At 38.4% G+C, this 23095-nt stretch overlaps 1 protein-coding gene and 1 long non-coding RNA gene across 2 annotated transcripts in view; both read right to left on the reverse strand.

The window, feature by feature from the left end:
• epha4b (eph receptor A4b) overlaps positions 1–4969 on the reverse strand; it is a 138936-nt gene extending 133967 nt beyond the window's left edge. The window contains exon 1 of the mRNA XM_081374875.1: positions 4800–4969. Coding sequence (XP_081231001.1) covers positions 4800–4893 — 94 coding nt within the window. The 5' untranslated portion in view covers positions 4894–4969. The remainder of the gene's footprint in view (positions 1–4799) is intronic.
• A 16207-nt stretch (positions 4970–21176) lies between these two features.
• On the reverse strand, positions 21177–22760 carry LOC308695710. The gene is made up of 3 exons (XR_014030730.1): positions 22594–22760; positions 22286–22403; positions 21177–22165 (listed from the first exon to the last, which is right to left on the reverse strand). It is a non-coding gene; the product is annotated as an uncharacterized lncRNA (long non-coding RNA).
• Positions 22761–23095: the final 335 nt, after the last annotated feature.

The raw sequence follows: 23095 nt of genomic DNA on the forward strand, positions 1-23095 counted from the left end.
CAAGGTCGCATTGCATCGAAATGTAAATCCAGCCATCGTTTGACCCACCGCACAGGAGGAGCCAGCGTATACAAACTGAGCAAACGGCCCACCATCACCTCCGACACACAGAAAACAGAGACTCGAAGCATATGGGACGGAGGCAGTGAGAGATTTCACCCGGTCAATAACACAGAGCCGAGCAAATTGAAAAACCCTGCTGTTTGTTTAGTGCTGCAGTAAGGCGGCGATTCGCCGAGCACAATCGCCTCTCTAAACCGCACAAAAAAGAGTGAAGCCGAGGCCAAAGGCAGGCAGATGAATTCAATTAAAACAAATAAAAGGTCAAGACTGGGACCCAGCAAGACCGCAGGGAGAGCGGAGCACACAGCGTGATGTTTAGAGTCGGGCTCCATTGTGTTGACTAGCCTGCTAATGAGCTTCCAGTCAGAGAACCGGTAGCTGAACATGAGTGTCAGAGGCGTTCATTTGTAGAAACAGAAAGGAAAGAGCGAGAGAGTTAAAAAAAGAGGGGACAGTGCAGCTCATTTGTCGGAGACACAAGTAGTTGTAGCTGACAGGGCAATGCTTTGTGCCCACAGAACAGAGGGCATCCCAGTGAATATAGGTCACCAGCCCAGCATGTCACAGAAAGGGTTCCTTTACAAAAACAATATAGAACCCCAAACAATGACCTGAGCCCAACCAAAACAAATAACTGATCACGTAAAATGATCCTTCTTAGAAAAAAAACCTCTTTATATTCTGCAGTTTGGCAATTAAAGCTGTTTGCAAAATTCAAGACTGATGATGTCTTAAAATCAATAGCTATCCGTCTACCCCCTACCTTTTTCACCGATTTTAATTTCATTGCTAATACTATTGGCAATCCATTATCTGGCTTGAGCCATTGTGTGTCCAGAAAATCATTTGCCCTCAGCCTTTGGTCATGTGTGGTGATAATAGTGTGTATGGTGGGAAATTAAGAGGCCTCCAAAGGTATTTTTTATGATTGCACATTGGTGTGCGACCCACAGCATAAAGCCATCAGTAATCCCAGTAATAGAGGTGAATCAGAGCGGTGGGGCGGCCAATCAATGTCCACGTCAGCTCAAGGTCATGAACAAAATAATGATGGTGATAAAAGCAATCCAATTACACTGATGTTATTAATCATAGAATAATATATGTTATGATTCAAATTCCAATTACATAGTTATACAAGTATAATCGATAAATAGATCAATAGTCTCCTGAGAAAGGCTCAAGTAATCTCAAATTTATCAACTCGAGGAGAGATCTCAAAAAAAAAAATTGGACTTTCTTTGTTCTGCAGAGCATAAAAGCAAATATTTTGAGGAATGTACGGACAAAAACTGTTTAAACAATGCAAGTCAATGGGGCCCAAAAGAACATCGGACCCCATTGATGTTTTGTTCACTGTACACACCAAAAAAAGAACGTCATACCAGTTTGGAACAAGATGAGACCAGATGCAATCTAAAGTCAAAGATTTCAATACTCAAACATTTATTTTTACCCAAAACCAAATTATCTGAGCTATCCACATTCATATTATTTGATACAGTATAGCAACAAATATCTTTTTTTGTTTGTTTCTATTTTAATTTCTCCAGAGACATTTGTGAAAAAGTTTGAGATAAACCTCTGAGAAATTAGATGTATGTCTATCTAGCTATCTATATATCCAACAGCTAAATACACAGACAGACAGACAGACAGACAGACAGACAGACAGATAGATAGATAGATAGATAGATAGATAGATAGATAGATAGATAGATAGATAGATAGATAGATAGATAGATAGATAGATAGATAGATAGTCTAATCAAATGTATATTTATGCAATTGTATAGTTTGATTTTAATTTGAGAATATATCTTGACTTGCCGTAATCTAGCAAATCAAATATACATTATCATAAGAGCATGAATCCTTGATTTTGTGTGCGTTGTGTGTGTGTGTGTGTGTGTGTGTGTGTGTGTGTGTGTGTGTGTGTGTGTGTGTGTGTGTGTGTGTGTGTGTGTGTGTGTGTCCCTCTCTTGCTTGTTTTAGCCGAAGCATTTGTCCATGGGGGCACTCTAATCCAGACTGTTTAAACCTGGAGAAAAGGCAGAGAACAGAGGCTCCTTCACAAACAGACCCTGTTCCCCTGGGGGGAAGCTGAACCACTAATCCTGCTGCCCAGTAAATGAAAGCATGCAACAGGGACAGGTCACCCAAACTCGCTAGAAGGGAGGAAAGAGAGAGGAATATCAGAGCAGTAAAAACGGCCCATTGCAGAGGTAGAATACTAATCTAGAGCAAAAGAAGAAGAAAAAAAAACATAAATAAATGACCATTCCAGGGGTTCAGCAAAAAGATTAAATGTTCATTTTAAGCCATTAAACCGAATTAAGCTCGCCAACCCGGATCAGACTCAATATAATCTTTTCTCAAGCAGGTGGTGGAATGAACCCTCTGCTGTTAGCGCTCTTCTTCATTTTATTAGGTTTATTATAATTTAGGTTTGACTAATTTGTGTCCATTCGTGAGCTTGTTCATACTGCCAGAGTCTGCAAAACATGCCTGTGATGTCTCGGCATAACTGAGTTAAGATCTGAAAAGGGATACAAATCTCAACCCTGTTCAATACAGTGAAATAAAAACAGATTTTTCGGTTTCTGCCCCAAATGTTTTATTTCCTATATTCACAAAATTGTGCTAAGATCCAACGCAAAACAAAAGCTTCACAATTCTTGTGCTGCAAGGCGCCCTCTGTTGTTTACATTAGCTACTGCACTGTCCCCTGACCTCTCAGAATACATTCCTTCTTAGATGGCTTCCCCACTTTGGTCCATATGTGGCAAATGACTCCCGTGTCATTGTGTTCGCATTGCTCCAGTGTAACATGGCACCCGCACTCCCACTGCGGCTTAAAATAACAAACGTTGGTCAGTCTTACGGCTCGGCGAGCAAGCACAGCGGGCGTCCTCCAGATGAGACGACGTTATTTACAGTCACATAGAGCACGGCGGAGCATGGCGGAGACAAAGCAGAAGAGACCGTGCTTTGGCGCTGAAAGCCACTAGATGAGCGGTTATGCACTCCGGTCACATACACACAAAAACACACGTTACTGCGAAAACATACAAAGACACGGGGCAGTCGACTAAAGTCAGCCAATTAGGCCGATAACAGAGGGGAAGGCTCAGATGAAAGCAGAAAACATTATAAAGAGGAAAGAGGCTAGAAGAACAAGCCCTGCTGGGAGAGAAAAAGAGAGAAAGAGCTCTTTTTCCCAGTCACCGGACTGCCACAGAGACACCAACCTCTAGAAAAGCACTATTTAAGTCCCTCTATTGGGCACAAAATGATTTGTCTTCTATTTCCACTCATTAAATTCAGTTTCATCATCCACTCAAATGTACTTTTCCTCCAACAAAAGGCATTTACTTCAGGTTTTAAGGGTTGGCATCGGTGCAATCTAAATGCTTCTGAGATTCATACAGCAGATTTATTTTTTTTCCTGCAATTGACTGAATTCACTGAAAGGACCAAGAAAAAAATTTATTGAACTCTTCTGCTCGGGATAAGAAATTACTTCAAAAGCTCTGCATCTCGATGGAATCATTATCATTGTCTATCTAGGATGCATTTTCCTGAACTCAAATTCCAACATTTGACATTTAAGGGCTAAACTGTGCCAAAAAAGAAGCTTGCTCATAAGGTCTGACTGACACACACACACACACTGAAACCATATTGAAATATTTGCTGCAACTCACAGCTCTAGCACACATAGATAAAAAATGCTCTTTGAGAGGATAGATATACTTTAAACCTTCATTCCAAGTGCATTAATATAACCATAGATTACCATTCTAAATTTATTTTCAAATAAAGTGCTAAATTGGCCAGTTTTGTGTGTTTTCACTCTTGTGGCAGGGAACTGGTACTTGTATGCTATTTCAGGATTTTTTTATTTATTTAACAGATTGTGGAACAGATTTTTCTTGCGTGCATTGAGACTGCTATATAGAAAAGATGCACACACCATTAACAAATCACCTTATGGTCACTGATAAATGATCAGGCTTAGAGACTTTCAGTTCTCTCTATATCCTGCTTGCCATACGGCACATTGCACACAACACATGCATAGATTATGGACAGTCGACTCATGTCAAGTTCTTCATTTTCTTTTATTCTTTTTTTTTTATCCTTAGCAAGTTGATTCATTATATATACATATATTTTCAAACAACTTAAACACTTTAATATAACATTAAGTAACTTTCTAATAACCATTACATTTATTTTAAAAAATAAATATTGCTGAACTTTTTTTCAGTGACTTTCCAATTTAAGAGGAACCGTAGTTACTGCTTATTTTTAAATATTTAAAAATGTTCCAAAATGACTTTCATATACTCCATACAACAAATTATGTAAGCAAAGATATGCATTAATAATAACACTTGTGACCATGTGCCATCATTTTCATTAAATCACTGGCACGTGCATAGTGTAAAATACGTAGCCTATATTATAAACGTCCAGCTACAATCCACCGGTAACACTTCGAAAGCGAGTTCTACTGGACATGGACAGGCATGATGAACTCTAATATTTCAACAAACCCTACTTAAAAACACATGCACTTGCTATTTTTCCTCTGCTTGCTTCATTCACCTTATGCATGATTTATAGGAACCACATCATCCATATAGCGCACTTCAGTAAACTGTGTCTCCCGCAAACCTCAGCCATTAATTAACCCTATTCTTTACTTGTTAAACACAAAGTCCTCTTACCTTCATTCTCTGGGTAATTCCGTAAGGCTTGACTCGGCGTGAGGGAGGATAAGAGAAAGAAAAGAAGGGACGGATAAATCCAAAGGGTTGCCATTTTCAGGCTGCGCTGGGCGCGCGCTGCATCCCTCTCGCTGTAGAAAGTTACTGAGGCTCGCGATCAGAGCAGAAGTGAGGAGAGGAGAGCAGGAGAGGAGGAGAGGAGAGGGAGGGTCCGGTTAGCCTCGGCGTGTCAATCATCCCGGGCTGCCAGGGAAACGGAGGACGGCGGGAGGCGCGCTGGTGCTTTTAAAGGCGCGAGCTCGATAAAGATCTCAACCGCCACAGAGAAACTGAAGGAAGCGCAGACGATGACAGCTGCCAAATTTCATTTTAAAGTGGCTTTAAACTGCTTAATTAAGGTATCTTTACTTGTAGCGACACTTTGTTTGATAGTTTAAATTTTTCATGTAGCCTAAGGATATATTAGGCAGGAAAGAGAAAACGTAGCCTATTGTATTTGTGATTATCATATTATTAGCTATAACATTAGCGATAAAATTGTTTCGCTTATACTGTACAGGTCTATTTTTAGGAAGAATTTAGGACTAATGTTCAAAAAAGCATGCAGCGTACAGACTAAATCCAAAATATAGGCCTACTCTAGGCAAGTAGCCTACGTGAACGCTATTTTTTTCTGCACGTTATCAAGTTATTATATGAGCATTGCTAAGTACGCTATTCTTCTATGGTCAGTTTTCTCTTTCATGCTTGTGGCTGTATCCAAAATCATTCCCATTCTCTCATTCACTATACCTAAGTAGTCCACTTGAAGGAGTGATTGAAAACAAATGAGCCAGTTCGTACACAGAAGGTGCATCCCAATTTGCGTACTTATGCACTATTCTATATAATTTTGTAGTAGCCTATAAATTGTGCAAGTAGTGAGTTCACAATGAAAATTACAAAAAGAAAAAGTGCACTTTAAATATGTAAATTATGCACTTAACCGGGGAAAAAAAAAGTGGAACGTTGGACACTTAATGCAGTTGCAGCTTTCCTTAAGGGGAAGGGCTATGAGACTCCAATGTTGAATGACAAAATAACCATATAAAATTCATTCACTACACAGTTGAATACAGTTTAAGTGCATAGTGTATTGTGTCATTTGGGACACAATTTGAGTGTGCCGAAAGGGCTGCCCCTTTTGCATAGATTTTGCTTGCTGTTGTGGATGCCATCACTGCCGAGACTGAAAATTCATTCAGCGCAACCCTCACAGTGCATTATGGGTATGAGCCATTGAGTGTACATCAATTGTATACTAATTATACTTATAGTCCACTGTGGTCAGACACCTCTACAAATGGTTTCCCCCTAAATGAGAGCACTAGATGAGATTTTAGACACAGCTTGTGAAACTGTGTCATGAATAAGTTGCCATGGCAGAGCAACAAAAACAAACAGTGCCAAAGAGTGGAGCAGGTATGACATCAGATCTCGGAAGTCTAATTTGCTGCTGGTTCCTTTGAGATTTTCCTATGGGGTTTTTCTATGTATGAGTAAAATAAAGCCTGTGGTAAACATAACTTGACAATACTTTGACGTTTTGTTCCGAACACACACTCACAGCCCAAGCTGTCTTAGTTACTTATTTAAAATGTACATTTAAAAAAAAAAGAACATAACTGCTTCATGTTTTGGCTATGGGTGTAATTTACGTTGTAGAACAAAACATCAAAGTATAGTTAAGTTATGTTTACCACAGGTTTTAAATAAAAAAACTCCATTATAAAAACCACAGAAAAATCTCAAAGGAACGAGCGGCGAATTACTCTTCAGGGTTCTGACGTCATACCCGCACCACTCTATTTCATCATACATACTTTTAGTGTTTTCATACAGCTCATAACTAAAACAAAACACTCAGTGGAACAGTTATGGCATGCTGATGTGATTAATATTTGAATAATAATTAATAATCCTGAAATAAACAAGTCAATTAAAATCTTACTGGTCAATAGTGTGCCACCACTGTTTCCAAATGATCTATTGTTAGGTAGAAAAAAAAGAAAAAGTCTTGTATTAATATGGAAAGCAAACAGATTTACGTCATTCTTAAATTATGTGCTACATCAAGCTTTATGACATATAAAGCATTCAGAGTACAGATTACAGCAATAAGTAGTGATGTAGTACTCGAGTCGGTCTCGAGACCGATTTCTGCTTTCTCGGACTCGACTCGGACTTGTTCCTTCAAAGACTCGGTCTTGACTCGGACTCGACCCTTCAAAGACTCGGTCTTGACTCGGACTCGGCATAGGCTGTCTCGTCCCCATCACTAGTCCACTAGAATACATACCACTAGAAAATTTTAATTTGCTCTGCATGTCCTAACTATGATTAAAAAAGTCAGGGTGGGCTTAACATGTTGATGACAGAGCAGCACTGTTGAAGCAGTTTAGAAAAATAGGCAGAAGATGATGCATGTGGTAGGGATTTTTTTAATGATAGTAAAAACATAGTCCATATTAAGACATTAAGACTGCTCCTCTAAACAATTCCCAATCTAGCTTAGTCTGTAGGCCTAACTGTTGATTATTAACTGGGGTGATATTAAATCATGAATATGAAAACTGACATGTTTTTATGGTCTTGGTCTCGACTCGGACTTGCTTCCTCAAAGACTCGGTCTTGACTCGGACTCGACTGAATTTGAAAACCAACGGACTCGGTCTCGACTCGGACTCGACCCTTCAAAGACTCGGACTCGGCGTAGGCGGTCCCGTCCCCATCACTAGCAATAAGTCAAACATGCTTGACATGAAAAACGGTGGTAAAGTAACATATGGCAACAAGTGGCTTATTGCTTTTATAACATAAAAAATAAGAGCAACTGTCCTAATTTACTTAAACTCATGTTGTTCCAAACCTGTTTGACTTTCTGGCCTAGTTTCACAGACAATGCTTAGATTAAAAACATTAATGTGAATCTTGAGACAAAACAATGGCACTGGCATATTTTATGATATGTCAGGGTAGGTTTCTTTCAGTTAAAGTCCAACTGAAATCAAAATTGACCCTATTTACTTTGTTAGCGCATATTACTAGTCTTTTGGCGAAAAATTAATCCGTACAAGTTAATACACAGAGAAAAATTGTTTGCCGTCGTAATCTTTAATCAAAGTCTGAAAAGTTACTTCCGGTCTGGAATGGCTGATGATGTAGGTTTGACGGCTTGGGTTGGGAAACGCTTAACCACTCCCCTCAGTTAGTCTGCTATGAGTGAGAGTCGGAGAGGAGGAGCGCTAGAGTAAAACCCTGCCCTCTGTTCAATATTCCTTTTCAATGGGAAATACGTCACAACACTGGAGAAAAAGTCGTTAGCAACTTCCGGTTCACGCAGACTTTAAAATGGCTCAAACATGCATTTTAGTCTGGGAGGCTTAAACCTTGTCTGTGAAACCAGGGGTCTGTGTCTTCTGTAAAACATTAAATATATTATGAGAAATGTCTCCGCGTTTTTTGTCCAATGGACAGCAAACCTGTCAATGGTCTGCAAAACAAAACTTTTCTTCTTTTTGAAGAATGTTGATACAAACAATCTTCAAAATATATATTTTTTGTGTTCAGAAGAAGAAGAAAAAAATCCCACAGGTTTGAACTGACATGATGGTGAGTAAATGATGACCCCCCCCCTGCCCAGAACTATCATTTTATAAATAAGGTACAATGCATTGACTACAGTACAAGGTAAAATTTATAATCTTTGCCAGATTTGGAATGCAGAGCTGAACACCGACCAGTGAAACCAGCATTACTTTATCCATTTGCTCTGCTCCAACTGGGACTTTCTAAGTGTCCAATTAAGACAGCAATTTACACCCCACACAGGCTGCATGCCAATGACCTAATTTCCCCATGGGGTAAAATAAGAAAAGGGTTTTAGCAGGCTTCATTCATCTAGTAACAAAACTCTGCTTCGTCATGGCAACACTATCAATGACGTGACAAGGCTTCAGACTCCTGAACTACCATCAACCCCCATCTGTGGCTGCATGTGTGATGTCTTTAAGACACTTACAGTCCTCATGGTCGCTCGCTGTGGTCGCTGAATGCTACTATAAAGTGCAGTATCAGCTTCTGCTCTTCAGGAGAAACCGTCAAAGTCAAGGCAGAGTATATGAAACATGTCTGCAATATTCTCTTTTCTCTTTCATAAAACAAACGGCCATTAGAGGAGGATAGAGAGCTATTGTTAAGATTTCCTCATAGAATCACTGCCTGGTGTACATTTAGCTTCAGTCAATGCTATGTTCGACACACACACACAACCTTTCTTCTCAGACTAATTCATGTGCCATTTGTGAATTTCTGTCATTCTGTGTAATTTTGAGCCACATCAAAGCTTAATTGTTGACTTTTTGTCCAAAAAAAATGCTTCACACTCTACCAATTTTTAGCACATTTCTAAAAGGATTGAACTCTGGTCACCTGCTCTCTCCCCCTTTCACCCTAAAAGGTCAGCCAGTTATAATGGCTTGGATTGAGGGCCAAATCCAACTCTTCATTCTACAGATTGTTCTATTTGGCAGGTTGTGCTGTTGTGCAGATTCATTGCTGTAAGGAAACTCAGACAAAAAAAAAAAAAAAAAAAAAAAAAGCCACATGCACATGGAACCACAAAAGAAAGCAATCTGTTGACCTCGAAAACAGTAAGATATGCAGGTGTTACTTTACTCATAACATTTACACACATACACACATACAACTGTTCAGTAAGATTTTAATATTTTTAGAAATTAATACTTTTATGAACAAGGATGCATTTCATTGATGAAAAGAAGTAAAGACATTTCTATTTCTGTTTTCTGTATCAGTTTTATTTGTTTTTCATATGCTGTTAATTCAACTTTCTATTCAATAAAAGAATCCTGAAAATATCCACAAATATATTAAGCAGCACAACTGTATAATATAGTATCACTGAAGTCCCAAAAGTTCAGTCCAGGTTTCAACCTCCAGCTGAAGCCACTGATCTTGTGGTACTACAGGGCTCGCTGAAAGGGTCGTCTGCCATGCTGAATTCACCTGACACTCTAACAGGCTTTTCAGAGCTACTCACTCGTGTGTTAATGTCTCTATTGTGGTGGACCAAACATTTAATGGCCAGCAGTTTGGTGCTCGCATTTAGAGAAAAAGAAAGGCTTTTTATGAGGAGGAGGGGACACTGATCCAGAGACCCTCTGGACATCACAGGCCGCCAGTGAGGGGTGGGCTGGATGAGGCTAATGGGTAAAGAAAGAGAGAGAAAGTTGAACAGCGTGGGGCCGTGTGCCTCGGGTTCCAAGACAGATAGTTTGAGCGTGAGGAACATAATGGAGGGAGGGAGAGTGATAGTCTGCTCATGAACGGAAGGAAGCAAATTGAGAGATGAGTGTAGGGATGGGGGAGGAGGTATAACCATAGCGGAGAAAGTAACTCCAGTGCAACTGAACCACATGGCATGCAGCGTGCAGCAGGTAATTCATCATGTCTGAGTTTGCAAGAGACTGCACACACAAAAGTGAGAGTGTGGGAAAGCCCAGGACAACAATGCAAGCTTACAAGCTCCCCCCATAAACACCCCCCTGTTCTCCTCTCCCATCTCCTAAGAAATCCCTCCCTGAGCAAAGAACTTCGCCTGCCACACTGTAAAGCAGACAGCCATTCATCCCATTCCAGTAAGTAGAAAGTGAAAGAGAATAAGAAGAACTTTGTGCATCCTAGTTGCCAGTCACTATTTCACACTCTTTCTCTCTCTTTCCGTGCACATAATGTTGTTGTCAGGTCTGCGATTACTTGATAAGACATGAAGATAAAAATCACTGAGATAGCCTCAGCCTTTCTTCTAAGAAAATATTCACCGCAGATACGCACAAGCAGCTGCAGGACAATGCGATTGTAGTTTCGCACAGAACTCATGAATTTTGAAAAAGGATATTTGCTTCTCAGATCTGAAACAAACTTTTGGCAGCTACTGGGTTGCCTTGTAGGAAACCACAGTAATTTCCTGCGTAGTTAGTGGGCTATATGGGGGGCGTTATTGCTTTGCAACTTTCTATCTGCATTACTATTGCTGAGATACTTAGCTGCATGGTGATTGATTTTGGCCATCTTTCAGAGCTAGTTTATCTCAATGTCTTTATACTGTATTTTAGACAACCAATATTTCACAGGCACCAATATAGTGGTCTAGTGTATGAAAGGTTAACCAGTCTATCCATAATAGATCCTGAGACAGGAAGATTTATAGTAGTACTCTTGACCCAGACTCGCAAGAATATGAAACCTCTTCCCTTCTCCATATAATCATTATACTGTCTGCATGGAGGAGGAGAATGTATGGCTTTGCTGCTGATACAAAAGTTTTGCACTTTAAAAGTTTTAAAAGTTCAAGGTAAACACAACATAGATAAATAGTAATCATGTTTAGTTTCGTTTCTACTCAGAGAGCAGCAAGAACAAAGCCCAACTTTATTAACATTTATGAACAGCAAACCTTTAGCATTACCATTAATATGACTACATAATAGCCACTCTTACAATGATTCATATCTAAACTAAAAAATAAACAATGCATGGATTGAAAAACAGACATATCAAGTGTCTGTCCTCTCAACTTTCATTTAATGAGAGACCTAGAGTTCATTTTTAATTCATTCATTTTGACAGCTCGGGGGGGAATTTTGGAGAAACTTTCGAGATGTGGTAAGAACGCTGTTGAAAAGAGTCCGGTCTGGTCTCTTCCTATACATTCACATTTATTCTGCTACAAGTGTCATGCACACAATTTCCAAACTGACATTTTTCTTTCCTCAAAAAGCAACTCAAACTGTAATGGGCTGTTCAAACCAAGTTAACTATAACAATAACTAGCTTTAAAGTTTTAATAATCATTCTAATTCTATGAGAATAGGGAAGTCCACACCACAGCTAATGATAATGACAGAAGAACAATATCAATGGAATCACTTTCAGAAAGATTTTTGTCCCCCCAGCTGATGAACGATAAAAACATTGACAGCCAATCAGAATCCGCCCGATTTTAAAGAGCTCAAGCATTTAAAGCAACAGACAACATAACTTCAGTGAGCACTTATAATAAACAATGTTATTGTACGTTTGTGTGGAGGCTATATATAATACAGTCATCTATATGGTTATCTTTCATGGTCTGAATGGGTCTAAGATGAATTGTCTTTAATTATGTTAATCTTTTGACAGCCCTAATATTTTAAAGCCATTATTTCTGAAAGAAATTTCAAGTAGCCTGGAACATGTTCAAATCACGTTTACTTGCACAGTCTTTGTAACCTGACAACATGGTCATGTAAACTCCTTAAACTTATTTTATTTGGGAACGGTCATAAACTGCTTAAATGAAGCACAGAGAGCACACATACATTTTTGACAATTTCTCATGTATACACCTTAACCTATGTTCTTATTAACGTTTTGACATCATATAACACTGTTATACTTTCAGTTTTTTTGGAACAATCTGATTTTGGATAGTTTTCAGCATATTGAGGTGCATGTAAACTCATTTATTGTGCTAAATAGCTCCATTTGAATTTCATGGAGGAAAAAAAAACTATTTCATGAGGAAAACCGATGAGAAAATGTTCATTTTTGGGGGGATAAACTACCCTCTCTACACCAAAAATATATCTTGTTCTTCCTGTACACTGCCAGCATTAAACTGAGAGGAAATCTATGTGTGATTTGTCACCATTTCCACAGACTTAGACACCCAGGCACACAAACCCCATCCCTAATGGACACTCTGCGCACGCTAAACAAATTAGGCCCGCGCATTACAGCTAGAGTGCAAGACAGAGAGAGATAAAGATGCTAAAGCTAATGGCTACCAACACTCTCTTCTAACACCATGATGGATAACCGTGGGTAACATAGTTACAAAACCCCCCGGAGGCACGATCGACAGGCAGCCCCGCAGCTAGACGTCAAAGGACGTTCTCATACCCAGAGTGAATGAGTGAATGCATTACGATCCATCAACGCTCAGACACCTTTAACACCATTACAGAGATGCTTTCACTTAACAGAGTCTAGACTAGGCAAAAACAAACTTATCAGCTTCACCTATGGATGATGAAGAGACGCCTATATGCAACGACTGGCGTTATACATTTATTAGTGTCGATGTCACATGTCCAGGTCAATAAACACCATGGACCCAATGCACTAGTAGGGAACTTATTTTTATTTTTTATTTTTCTGACTTTCATTTTTCAGTGTAAAATTGTAATAATCAAAATGGAAGTAGTTCTGTAATCAAAATGTTTTAACTATTTAATAATTTATTATTCAAACTTGAACAATAAGTGTCTTTTTACAATTTTCTGGATATTTTTGTATTTATAGTTTGCACTACAGAGGTTTACGGTTTCAGTTAAAACATGGAGATAATATTGTTATATTCCTTTAAAAATAATGTTTTAATAGACTGTATTATTATTGTTATTACCTTTGAGAAGTACAGTCTACTGTACAAACTGTCCCACTCATTCACACTGAGACACGCAGAGCCTGCAGACTTCATATTTAAATCTTTTTCCAGTTTAATATATACACAGACAATTAGTCCATATCATGATTTAAGTCTACATCCCTACTTTTGATTTATTCACTAATATTTTGCCATTCCGTGACATTCCACGTTATACAGTTAATTACAATTTTTATGACTTGATCCCACGATTCTGTCTGTAAGTTAAAACTTAGATTAGTAGTGGCGTAAATATGCACTAAGTGACAATTTACTTACTACTTATTTTTTGGCTCTGTGTCTCTACGTATATGACGAAGATGATTAAATATTCTACATTTATTTAATGATTATTTACGTATCATATTTCAATGGCTTTGCATATCTACTCTCACCATCTTATACACTTTCAGTATTATACAAAAACCTACAAGACTCCCACTGGTGACACCATGAGGACCGCAACATAATTGGTAGCAATGGTGTTGGCAGTGATAAGGAAGAAGACGGGTGAAGCCCATTAGGACACACTTCCTTGGTGAGCGGGAGAGTGAATCTCTCACACATCAGTGGACCTTAATCAGATCTGGAGTCAGCACAGGGTCTCATCTGCACCTTTCATCTTTCTCTCTCCCGCTACCACTCCGACTGTCACTCCATCATTCCAACCTTCAAATCTATCCTATTTTTGTACTGATAAATGCACACATCGCTTGCTCTGCGCGCCGCATGCGTTACCCAAGTAACTGAAGCCGTTGAGGGGCCAATCCTGTGATCCTTTGGCATGTCTGACAAAAGGAAACAGACACAGCAGAGTTTGAATTGCGAATGAAGAGGAAACCGGAGAAATGCGATGTGGTTTATTGGTAATGCTGTCATGTAAACAAACATTACATGCAGTTCAACGCACTGGCTCACTGCACAACATCACTTTGACATGCGGTTGGAAACACGATCGTCTTGACGTCCGTTGAAAATTCCAGAATGTTCCAGCGCATTCTTCAATTCCTCTTGGAACCTGTCATGGTCAGTAGGTTAACCAGCCATCTCTAAGCTCTGACCTGGCCTCAGACGTTGACAGAGAGATCTGCTGAAAATCATCCGAAGACCCCCCCTGGGCTCATGCTGTGACTTCGGGGCACAATTACGGCCAGTGTTTCCAAACACAGCGCACGGTCCGTCATGAGTGAGTGAGGTTCACAGCATAATCTGCCCCAACAGAGGGGCCCCTTTTCCAGCATGCATGGCTTTCATTCTGACCTCATTTAACCCCGAAAAGTCGAGTGAGTTAGCTGGGGGATGGAAGCAAAGACATTTTTATGCTGAATATAGTATATCATACAAAGATAAAGAAAGTTCAGGAGGAGCTTGTTCATCTACTGTAGATTGACAATCACAAGAACCAAAGCGGCTGGTCCCACCACTGGCCCACTTTCATTTTAGTCTCTTCTATATACAGTATTAACCATCTTAAATGCCATGATTGTTTATCTGTTTATCTTCATACCACTTTCAAAGGTTATATGGACGCATGAACTTTAGAACTGTCAAATGTTTTGCCCTCTCTTGCATAATTGTTACAAAGATGCATTTAAAGTCTCTTAATTCTCTCTTATTCTTTATTCTCTCTAAAGCCTGTTATTCAGACACCCACATCGCTCTGTGTGAATCTCGCTCTATGGGTGAAGACGGAGAATACCATTATAAGAATAGCATGAATAGTTACCAGTGATGAACAAGTGGAGCGAGTGAAGTTGGTATCTAAAGTAATCATTTCTGGATCAGCTGTGGCTTTCAGTGGCTGTGAACCATGAAATCTGGGGCAGGCGCACAACAATTTAACTACTTATTGATTGTATGTTTCTGCTCCCAGTGAAAAGTCCAGACTACCACTGAGATAGCTGAAATACCACAATTTAAGAATTACATTAAATCTTTTTTTAAAAATACAGACAAAATTACCAGGTTTTCTGTAATACAGACAAAATTACCAGGCTTTCTTTAATACAGACTAAATTACCAGGTTAAAATCAAGTTAATTTTACAATTCATTGTCACAACAATACACATTACAGCTAAGGAAATCAGATGTTTTTTTGAACACCACCAACAATACCATCAAATGTGTTCTATCACTCAAAGAAAAATACACAACATAGCCTACACTATTGTTAAAAAGTTTAGGGTGACTAAGATTTTAATTTAATTTTTTTTTTTCAGCAAAGATGCATTAAATTGATCAGAAGAGACAATAACGACAATTCTGTTTCAAATACGCTGTTCATCATAGAATCCTGGGAAAAAAAATTCCAGCATCATCATTTCATCCTGGAATCCTGGTTTCCACAAAAATATTAAGCAGCAGAACTGTTTTCAACATTAATAAGAAATGTTTCTTGAGCACCACATCTGCATTTTTTAACGATTTCCGAATGACATGTGATGCTGTAATTTATTCCTAACATCTCCAGAATAAATTGCATTTTAAAATATATTAACCGATCTTAAACGTTTGAAAACTATATGGGAAGCAATTACCTTCCCGCTGGACCAACAGATAAAACGACTTTGAGACTTTTTGGGAATTACTCTTATAATAGTTACTCTTACTCTTAGACAGAAATAAAAAAGATCTAGTGAATCTCACACCAACAGGTGATTTGAAGGTCTGTGTGGTGGAAGACTTAAGAAAAAAAGAAGAAAAAAAACATTAAATACAAAGAAGCAGAGAAAATGAAATCTCAGGATTAGAAAAAACAACTTTTTAGATCAATGGCCAAGAAAAGGTCTGAGTATCGATTTGAGAAAGGTACTTGTGGCGTATGAAAACACAGAGGTGGATTTTCTTTCTGCTGATGGCTTAGATGACCTTCTTCAGATCCTCAGAGGCTATAGCACACCAGCTACACACCTTTTATATCTCAGGTTTGTGTCCGTTCCTATCAAACTCAGAGGTGAGATACTGTAACCTGACCGAGCCTTATTTAAAAAAGAAAAAAAAAAAGCCTCAAGCCTTGTCCATTCTGATCTTAGTTGTGAACTGTAATTGGCTCACAGTCTACCGACATGATCCTGTCAGCTCGTATGTGATTGACGGCCCTTAGTCCCAGAAAGCCTCATTTGTGGAGAGTTTCTTGCTCACTTTAGCAATAAATATCCCTCTCCTCATCTCCTTGGGTGAAAATAGTACTCGCTAATGTTCTGCTCAAAAGGAACATGTGTGCGCACATTGGGCATTACTGTTTATTGGGGAGTATCCATAGACATATTGATTTGTATACTGTACAAACAAACAGTATATTCTATATTCTGTAAACAATATATTTTAGATTTTCAAAAAACATCATATGATTTATAAGCTGTTTTCCTCACGGGGACCGAAATATGAAATATGTTGTGGGGACATTTTGTCGCCATGGGTTAGCCCTAACAGAGAATATCTAAACCACTTACACATGCACACACTCACACACACATCCACACGAGTACTTCTACAGACTGCAACTACAATAATACATAAACTGAAAGCTGCTGCAGGCCATTTAATGATGAAGAAGTGCTCTTGATATAGCAATCAGGGGAATTCTTAACATTTGAATAGTTTCTTCAATCAGCCAATACCAAGAATATTTAAAGAAGCTAAGGATGGAATACCATTATACAAAGTAAATTACCTATAGCTGTTATTGTAATCTATCTATCTATCCATCCATCCATGCATCCATCTCAAAATGACAATAACAATATGACTGCAGTATGCAGATTCTTAATAAAGTGCCCCTGCAAAGCCATGCTTTCACAAAACAAGAGGGACAGGCTATTGATTGGGAGAGGGTAAAATCCATTACTAGGGGTCATTCTTAATCCTGCCTTACAAAGATGCCACTCTTATTGACTATAGGATGGCAAATTAAACAGAGGAAGTGAAGATATGCAGCACACACACACACAAACACACAAACGACTCTTCCCAGAGGTTAATACACAAAGGACAATCAAACATGGCGAAAACAGGACAGAGGAGCGGGAGATACGAATGAAAGAAATAAAACCTCAAGTTTTCAATACGTATTATATCTCCTACAACAGCAGACAACATATTATACAGGCTCCCTGTGTCACTGTCACTGCATACTTTTTCCTTTTTAATAGTTTGTTTTCAGTCTCTCTTTGAATCTCAGGGACTTCTGAAACACGAAGGATGTGTGTGTGTGTGTGTGTGTGTGTGTGTGTGTGTGTGTGTGTGTGTGTGTGTGTGTGTGTGTGTGTGTGTGTGTTAAATTCTGCTCATTTAAGGTGATGTTAAATCAAATCCAAAATGAATAAAATAACATTTTATAAGCCATCTGAAAGATTACAGTCAGTCATCACAAAATTGGGCCCTGGAAATTGCAGCTCTGACAGCATCAAATCAGCATTCATCTGTTATGTACAATAATCATTCAGTGAAGACTTGTATACAACTTTTTGCACAAGAAATTTACTGTTTTACCTTTTTAATATTCGTCCTTGTAACTGTAAATGTTGTCATGATTGATGTTGCTTTGGACAGTTGCAGTTCCGGTGAAAAGTCCGAAATCTTCATTCGCTTGCTTTTTCCATGGCGACCAAATAACCAATTTTTGGCTGACATGAAGGTTTTTTTGTTTGTTTGTTTTGTTTTTCATCTGCGCGGCATTCGGCACTCGCGCATGCGCAGATAATTAAAGGATTCTGCCGCGTCTGCTGCTTTATGTTAGATTTTTTTTTTTTGGATTTTTTTGCCAAAAAAAACGTCTTTGCGTCCATTACGCCATATGTGGGTTGGCTGCAGAACTGGTACAGTATAATAATTTTCTGAATGCATGTAATACCCGGATGACCATCGTCAACATTTTAGCCTACCAAAATATGGTCTACGCAGGATAATCCCAAAATATCCAACAGGCCTACACAAAAACAGAATTACAATATGATTAAACGAAACAATTTTGTAATATAACACATAATAATAAACTATACACATCAACTAAAATTTTTAAATGTAAAATAAAAGTAAATAAAAACAATAGAAACGATATAAGAAAGTTTAAATAAATAATACAGTTTCATTAATAATACATATTGAATATAATTATACTGATTCTGAGGTTCTGTGGCTGGTCAGGCTGTTGTGTAGTTGCTCTTCGATTGCCTGTGCCCTTGCCTAATACAGGTGAGTCACTGAATGTAATCTCCCTGTGTCAGACAAATCAATCTTGTCGCTGTCTCTCAGGTTAAGCTCTGTCCCATGAGTGCATCTCCATCAGGCCTTAAAACCCTGTGCTCAGCACAAGTTGTGTTGTCTTTCCATATAACACAAACACACACACACACACACACACACACACACACACACGTTACTCCACATGTTATCTTTAATGTTCTTTGTAGTATGTTTTCTTCAGAACAAATTATAATGCACTGATATACACTGATATGCACTGATTACATTAGGTGCACAATGTAAAAAACACCTAAAGAAACAAGTAGTAATAGAAATAGAAGTCGTGATACACTTTTCTTCCCTAACCCTATTGTGACAAATCCGAGTGAAACGGCTTCTCCAACTTGAAAAATGTAGGGCGGGACTTGATTTTGTCCATGTAGAATTGATTGGATCATTGTGGTTTGCTATTGCTGTGATCTCATGTGAGTGACAGGTTGTCCCGCCCTCGAGCCAGTAAACACATCATCAGAGAAGAGATGTTGTTGTATGCGGGAGGGGAAGTTATGGGTAAGTTATTTTGATTAAAGATTACGAGGGTGCATTATTAAAAAAAAAAAAAAAGAAGATGTGCACAGATAAATAATTTATAATACATGCTGCAATATTCTATTAAAGCAAAAAAAAAAAAAAAAAAAAAAAAGAATTGTCAATCTTGATTTTATGGTGACTTTAAACATGTACATTGATGTAAGTGTGCAGTGGCATTAAAAAGCTGTTTTATTCTGCATAAGAGTGGTCCCACCTCATAGACGCCACCATTTTGAGATCACATGACCAACCAAATACTCCTCACTTTATCTCAGTAACCCTAACCCACATTATCTGATATGAAGTCCAATTAAAATATTATAATAATAATTATTATTATTTTGCACAAGAAAAAATGTTCATTTGGTAATCCTGTTTAAACAGAAATTATTTGTGTTGGGTGCTGTTTTTTTTTTTTTTTTTATAGCCTACCGTATATAATCAGTAGAGCTGACTTGGGTGTGATCTGTCCTAATGCATATTTAATATAATCAGTTTTAACTGAGTCGGGCCTCATAATTTCTTATAAATATTGACAGACGTCAAAATACAAAAAGACGTCAACCCCACAAAAAGAATACCCCCTTATGATTTGCAAAGCAGTGACCCTTCCCATGCCTGTGGATGGCCACTGGGAGTTTGGGTCTGTCTTATTAGTGTGCAATATTATCATATTTCACGGACGAGCAGGCCAGAGAAGGTAATTACCTGCTCCGTGCTATTAAGCCCTGTTTTATTCCATTCATTTTCGCCTGACCAACTCAGGCAGAGGGCCGTTGGCATTTATTTTCCGTCTGTAGATTTACGAGGACCTCGGCTCAGGCAAGCCATAAAAAAATCTGAGGAGAAAAACCGCTCTATGTGTCAATGTGTGTCTGCCCACATGAATGTGAAGGAGAATGCTGTAAATGTTCACACATTTATGTGAGATTTTTCACAGCCGTGATATAAACAATATCGATCGTCAGTTTCAGCGTTGTTGTTATTGGAGAAAAACGACTTATTTTTATGTACAAAATGCAGCTGGGCCTCCAGTCATAACGTCCACAGGGTGAAAAAAAGAGAAGCCCAATGCGATCTGATCTCAAGCCAGGTGTGTGTGAATCTCCCCACCTGTGAGATTTGATCTCAATCAGTTCAATTGTTTTGTTTACCTCTTGTTTCAAGATCTACTGTAAATAAAAGCCATTCTCCAGCTTATCAGAGGTATCCTCAAGTTTGATAACACCAGGCTTCTCCTCTGTTTTTCAGTTTAACCGTGTTTCCTACATTTTGCAATGCATTTTTTTTTCATCTTATAAAAGGCTCAATATCGGATGAGTATCTGAAGCCAAGTATTGATTGCAATTTCCTGCTACGTTCATTCCAATCGCAAGCTTTATTAAGAATCTCATTTCTATCTGCCATACGATTGATGACCCAACAAGCGTGCTAATACAAACAGAGAGAAAATCAAGAAACAAAATAAGACGCCCCAGCCTCCTGTGTCTGAAATCAACATTATTGTGCTGGTCTAATTGCATTATTTTACCTTAGTCGGATCAGTTTGTGTCTGTCTGGAGCAAGTGGGATGAAGTAGGCCTATATACATGCAGGGGGGGGGGGGGGGGAGTGTCAGAGTGCCAGCGTTAAAACTGTATTATCACCCTGCTGAGACTGACAATGAGACGTTCTCCCTTTAGACTATTATAGCTTGAAGTTTAAGTTTGAAATGCACTGCCTTCTTTATGTGGAACTGCTGCAGTACCATAGGCCTAACAGAGAGATGTGAGTATGTGAGGTTGTTTTTTCAGTTGAGGAGACAATTCAGTTGATTTTCAGCTGTTTTCAAGGTTTTACATCAGCTTTATCCTGTAGTCAATGAACAATGAGTTTAACTCTACTGGTGTAAATCAGTTAGATTGAGCTTTCTCATGGTTTGCTAAATGCTGCAGTTAGCCTGAAACGGTTCTCTAGGTTAGTCTGCCACCATGTGGGTATACGTGACACTGCACTCCTCAATTTAGGAAGATATTAACATGATGAAGGCTTGTTTTCCATCACATCAGTTTCAGATCAACCAACTTTGACCATCACTTAAGACTAAAAAGTCTATGATTTTTTATTTTTTATTGTGGAACATTACGAAAGCAATACAATTTAAGAACTATTAAAGAATTTTAAAACAGCATGTGAAAAAACATCCAGCAATATAAATTAATTATATTTATTGGTTATTGTTATAGAAATAATGTTATGAATCAACGTTTTATTTACAAATATGCATTTATTTATTAATTTATTAAACAAACAACAATAAAGCAAATTATTTAAATTACACTCTCATTCGAAACCTCACCACACAATGGAACTGGTCGAAAATCGTGACATTTCTGTCATTCACAACTAAAAATTCAATACCAAAGTTTAAGACTAAATATACTGTAGTGCCTCAAGTTCAAATTTACTGTTGTGTGTGTGATTATTCATTTTTTTCCATATTTACCCATCTGAAATGTTCTAAGTCTTTTCTTGCTTTTCCCTCTTTTTCTTATAATTAACTTTGACAGCTTTGTCGTCCTGGGTGAAGTTTTGTTGATCAAGGTTATTTCTGTATTGTTCGTTGTGTTAAGTGTGTTCAGATGTGTAACTGTGCCTATTCCAGGTGTTTCACTTGTTTCTGTTGATGGTGAAGTTGGTCCACATGTTGTCACAGCTCTCAAAGTAGATTCTGAGATTTCTTTGGACATTGCAGTTGGTTTGTTGGTTGTTTTGGTGGTCTCAGTCTGTTGTCTAGATGTTTCGATTGTCGTAACAATTTGTGATGCTGTTGTACTCATGCTGGTCTCAGTCTGTGGTCTAGATGTTTCGATTCTCGTCACTATTCGTGATGCTGTTGAACTCGTGCTGGTCTCAGGCTTTTTTCCCGGTGTTGTAGTTACAGTTGGGATCGTGTCTGTTGTACTTGTATGGCACATAGTAGATTTTGCTGTCGTTCTTCCACCCAATTTTTCCATTACTCTCTTAGCATATTTGCTATCTGGATCTGAACAAATTGCTATGCCTCTCTTGGTGTGGAATCTGAATATGGAAAGAAAATACTTGATGTTTTAGCTTTCGTTGTTTAATTATCCACACAAAAATAATTACAAATGAATTAAACTTTCAAATTGTAATATAATATAACAACTTTGTACATACATTACAGCTTTGAGAGAACACAATGCTGTTGGCTCCTGCATCTCATATTTCACAATGTTTTCAATTGGTGGTTTGGTCGTTGACAGAGTAAGACAGCAGTCTCCTGGACGACCATTACCTTTTGGAAAAGCACATCATTGTATACAGGTAAATAATCATTACTTTGACAGTATTAGATGTACACACATGCATGTACGCTCTCATAAAGATACGATGTTCTTTTCTACATTTCAGTCAAGTGAAAGTTACTGAGATCAAACCACAATATTTAACCAAAGAGCTCAGAAATTAAAATCCTCAAGTCTCACCTGTTACTACAACACTCATCCATCCTATAGAGAAAAGAACGGCAGAAAACAGAGAGAACTTCATCTTGTTCTGTTGCTCACTTCTAAGTGTGAAACTTTCTGCTGGGCTGAAGGGTCTATGTTGAGGGAGGTCTTTCAGCCCACAAAGCTCACCACCCTCTGCGATCACTTTTTCTTCGTCACCTAGGCCCACAGACACCTCAGTCGGGGACAGGAAAAGATGACTGATGAGTGGAAGCCAAAAGTGAGAGAGAAAGAGATGCACACAACCACATAGAGGAAAATAAGGGGTTACAGAATTCACAATGAGCATTCAACATGACTGAATTCAGTTGTGGCCTACAGTTTTGGTCCAAATGACAATTCAGTTGAATTCATGTTCTATACATAGTTTTAGCTCATAAAAGCTCACTTGCAGCCTCTGTCCCTGGTTAGGTTTAAAATTGAACATTAATGATAACAATTATTATTATTTAATTTTGAGTGTTTTTTTTTTTTTTTT

Source organism: Scardinius erythrophthalmus (genome assembly GCF_964197995.2).
Source record: "Scardinius erythrophthalmus genome assembly, chromosome: 9".
NCBI classification, from domain to species: Eukaryota; Metazoa; Chordata; class Actinopteri; order Cypriniformes; family Leuciscidae; genus Scardinius; species Scardinius erythrophthalmus.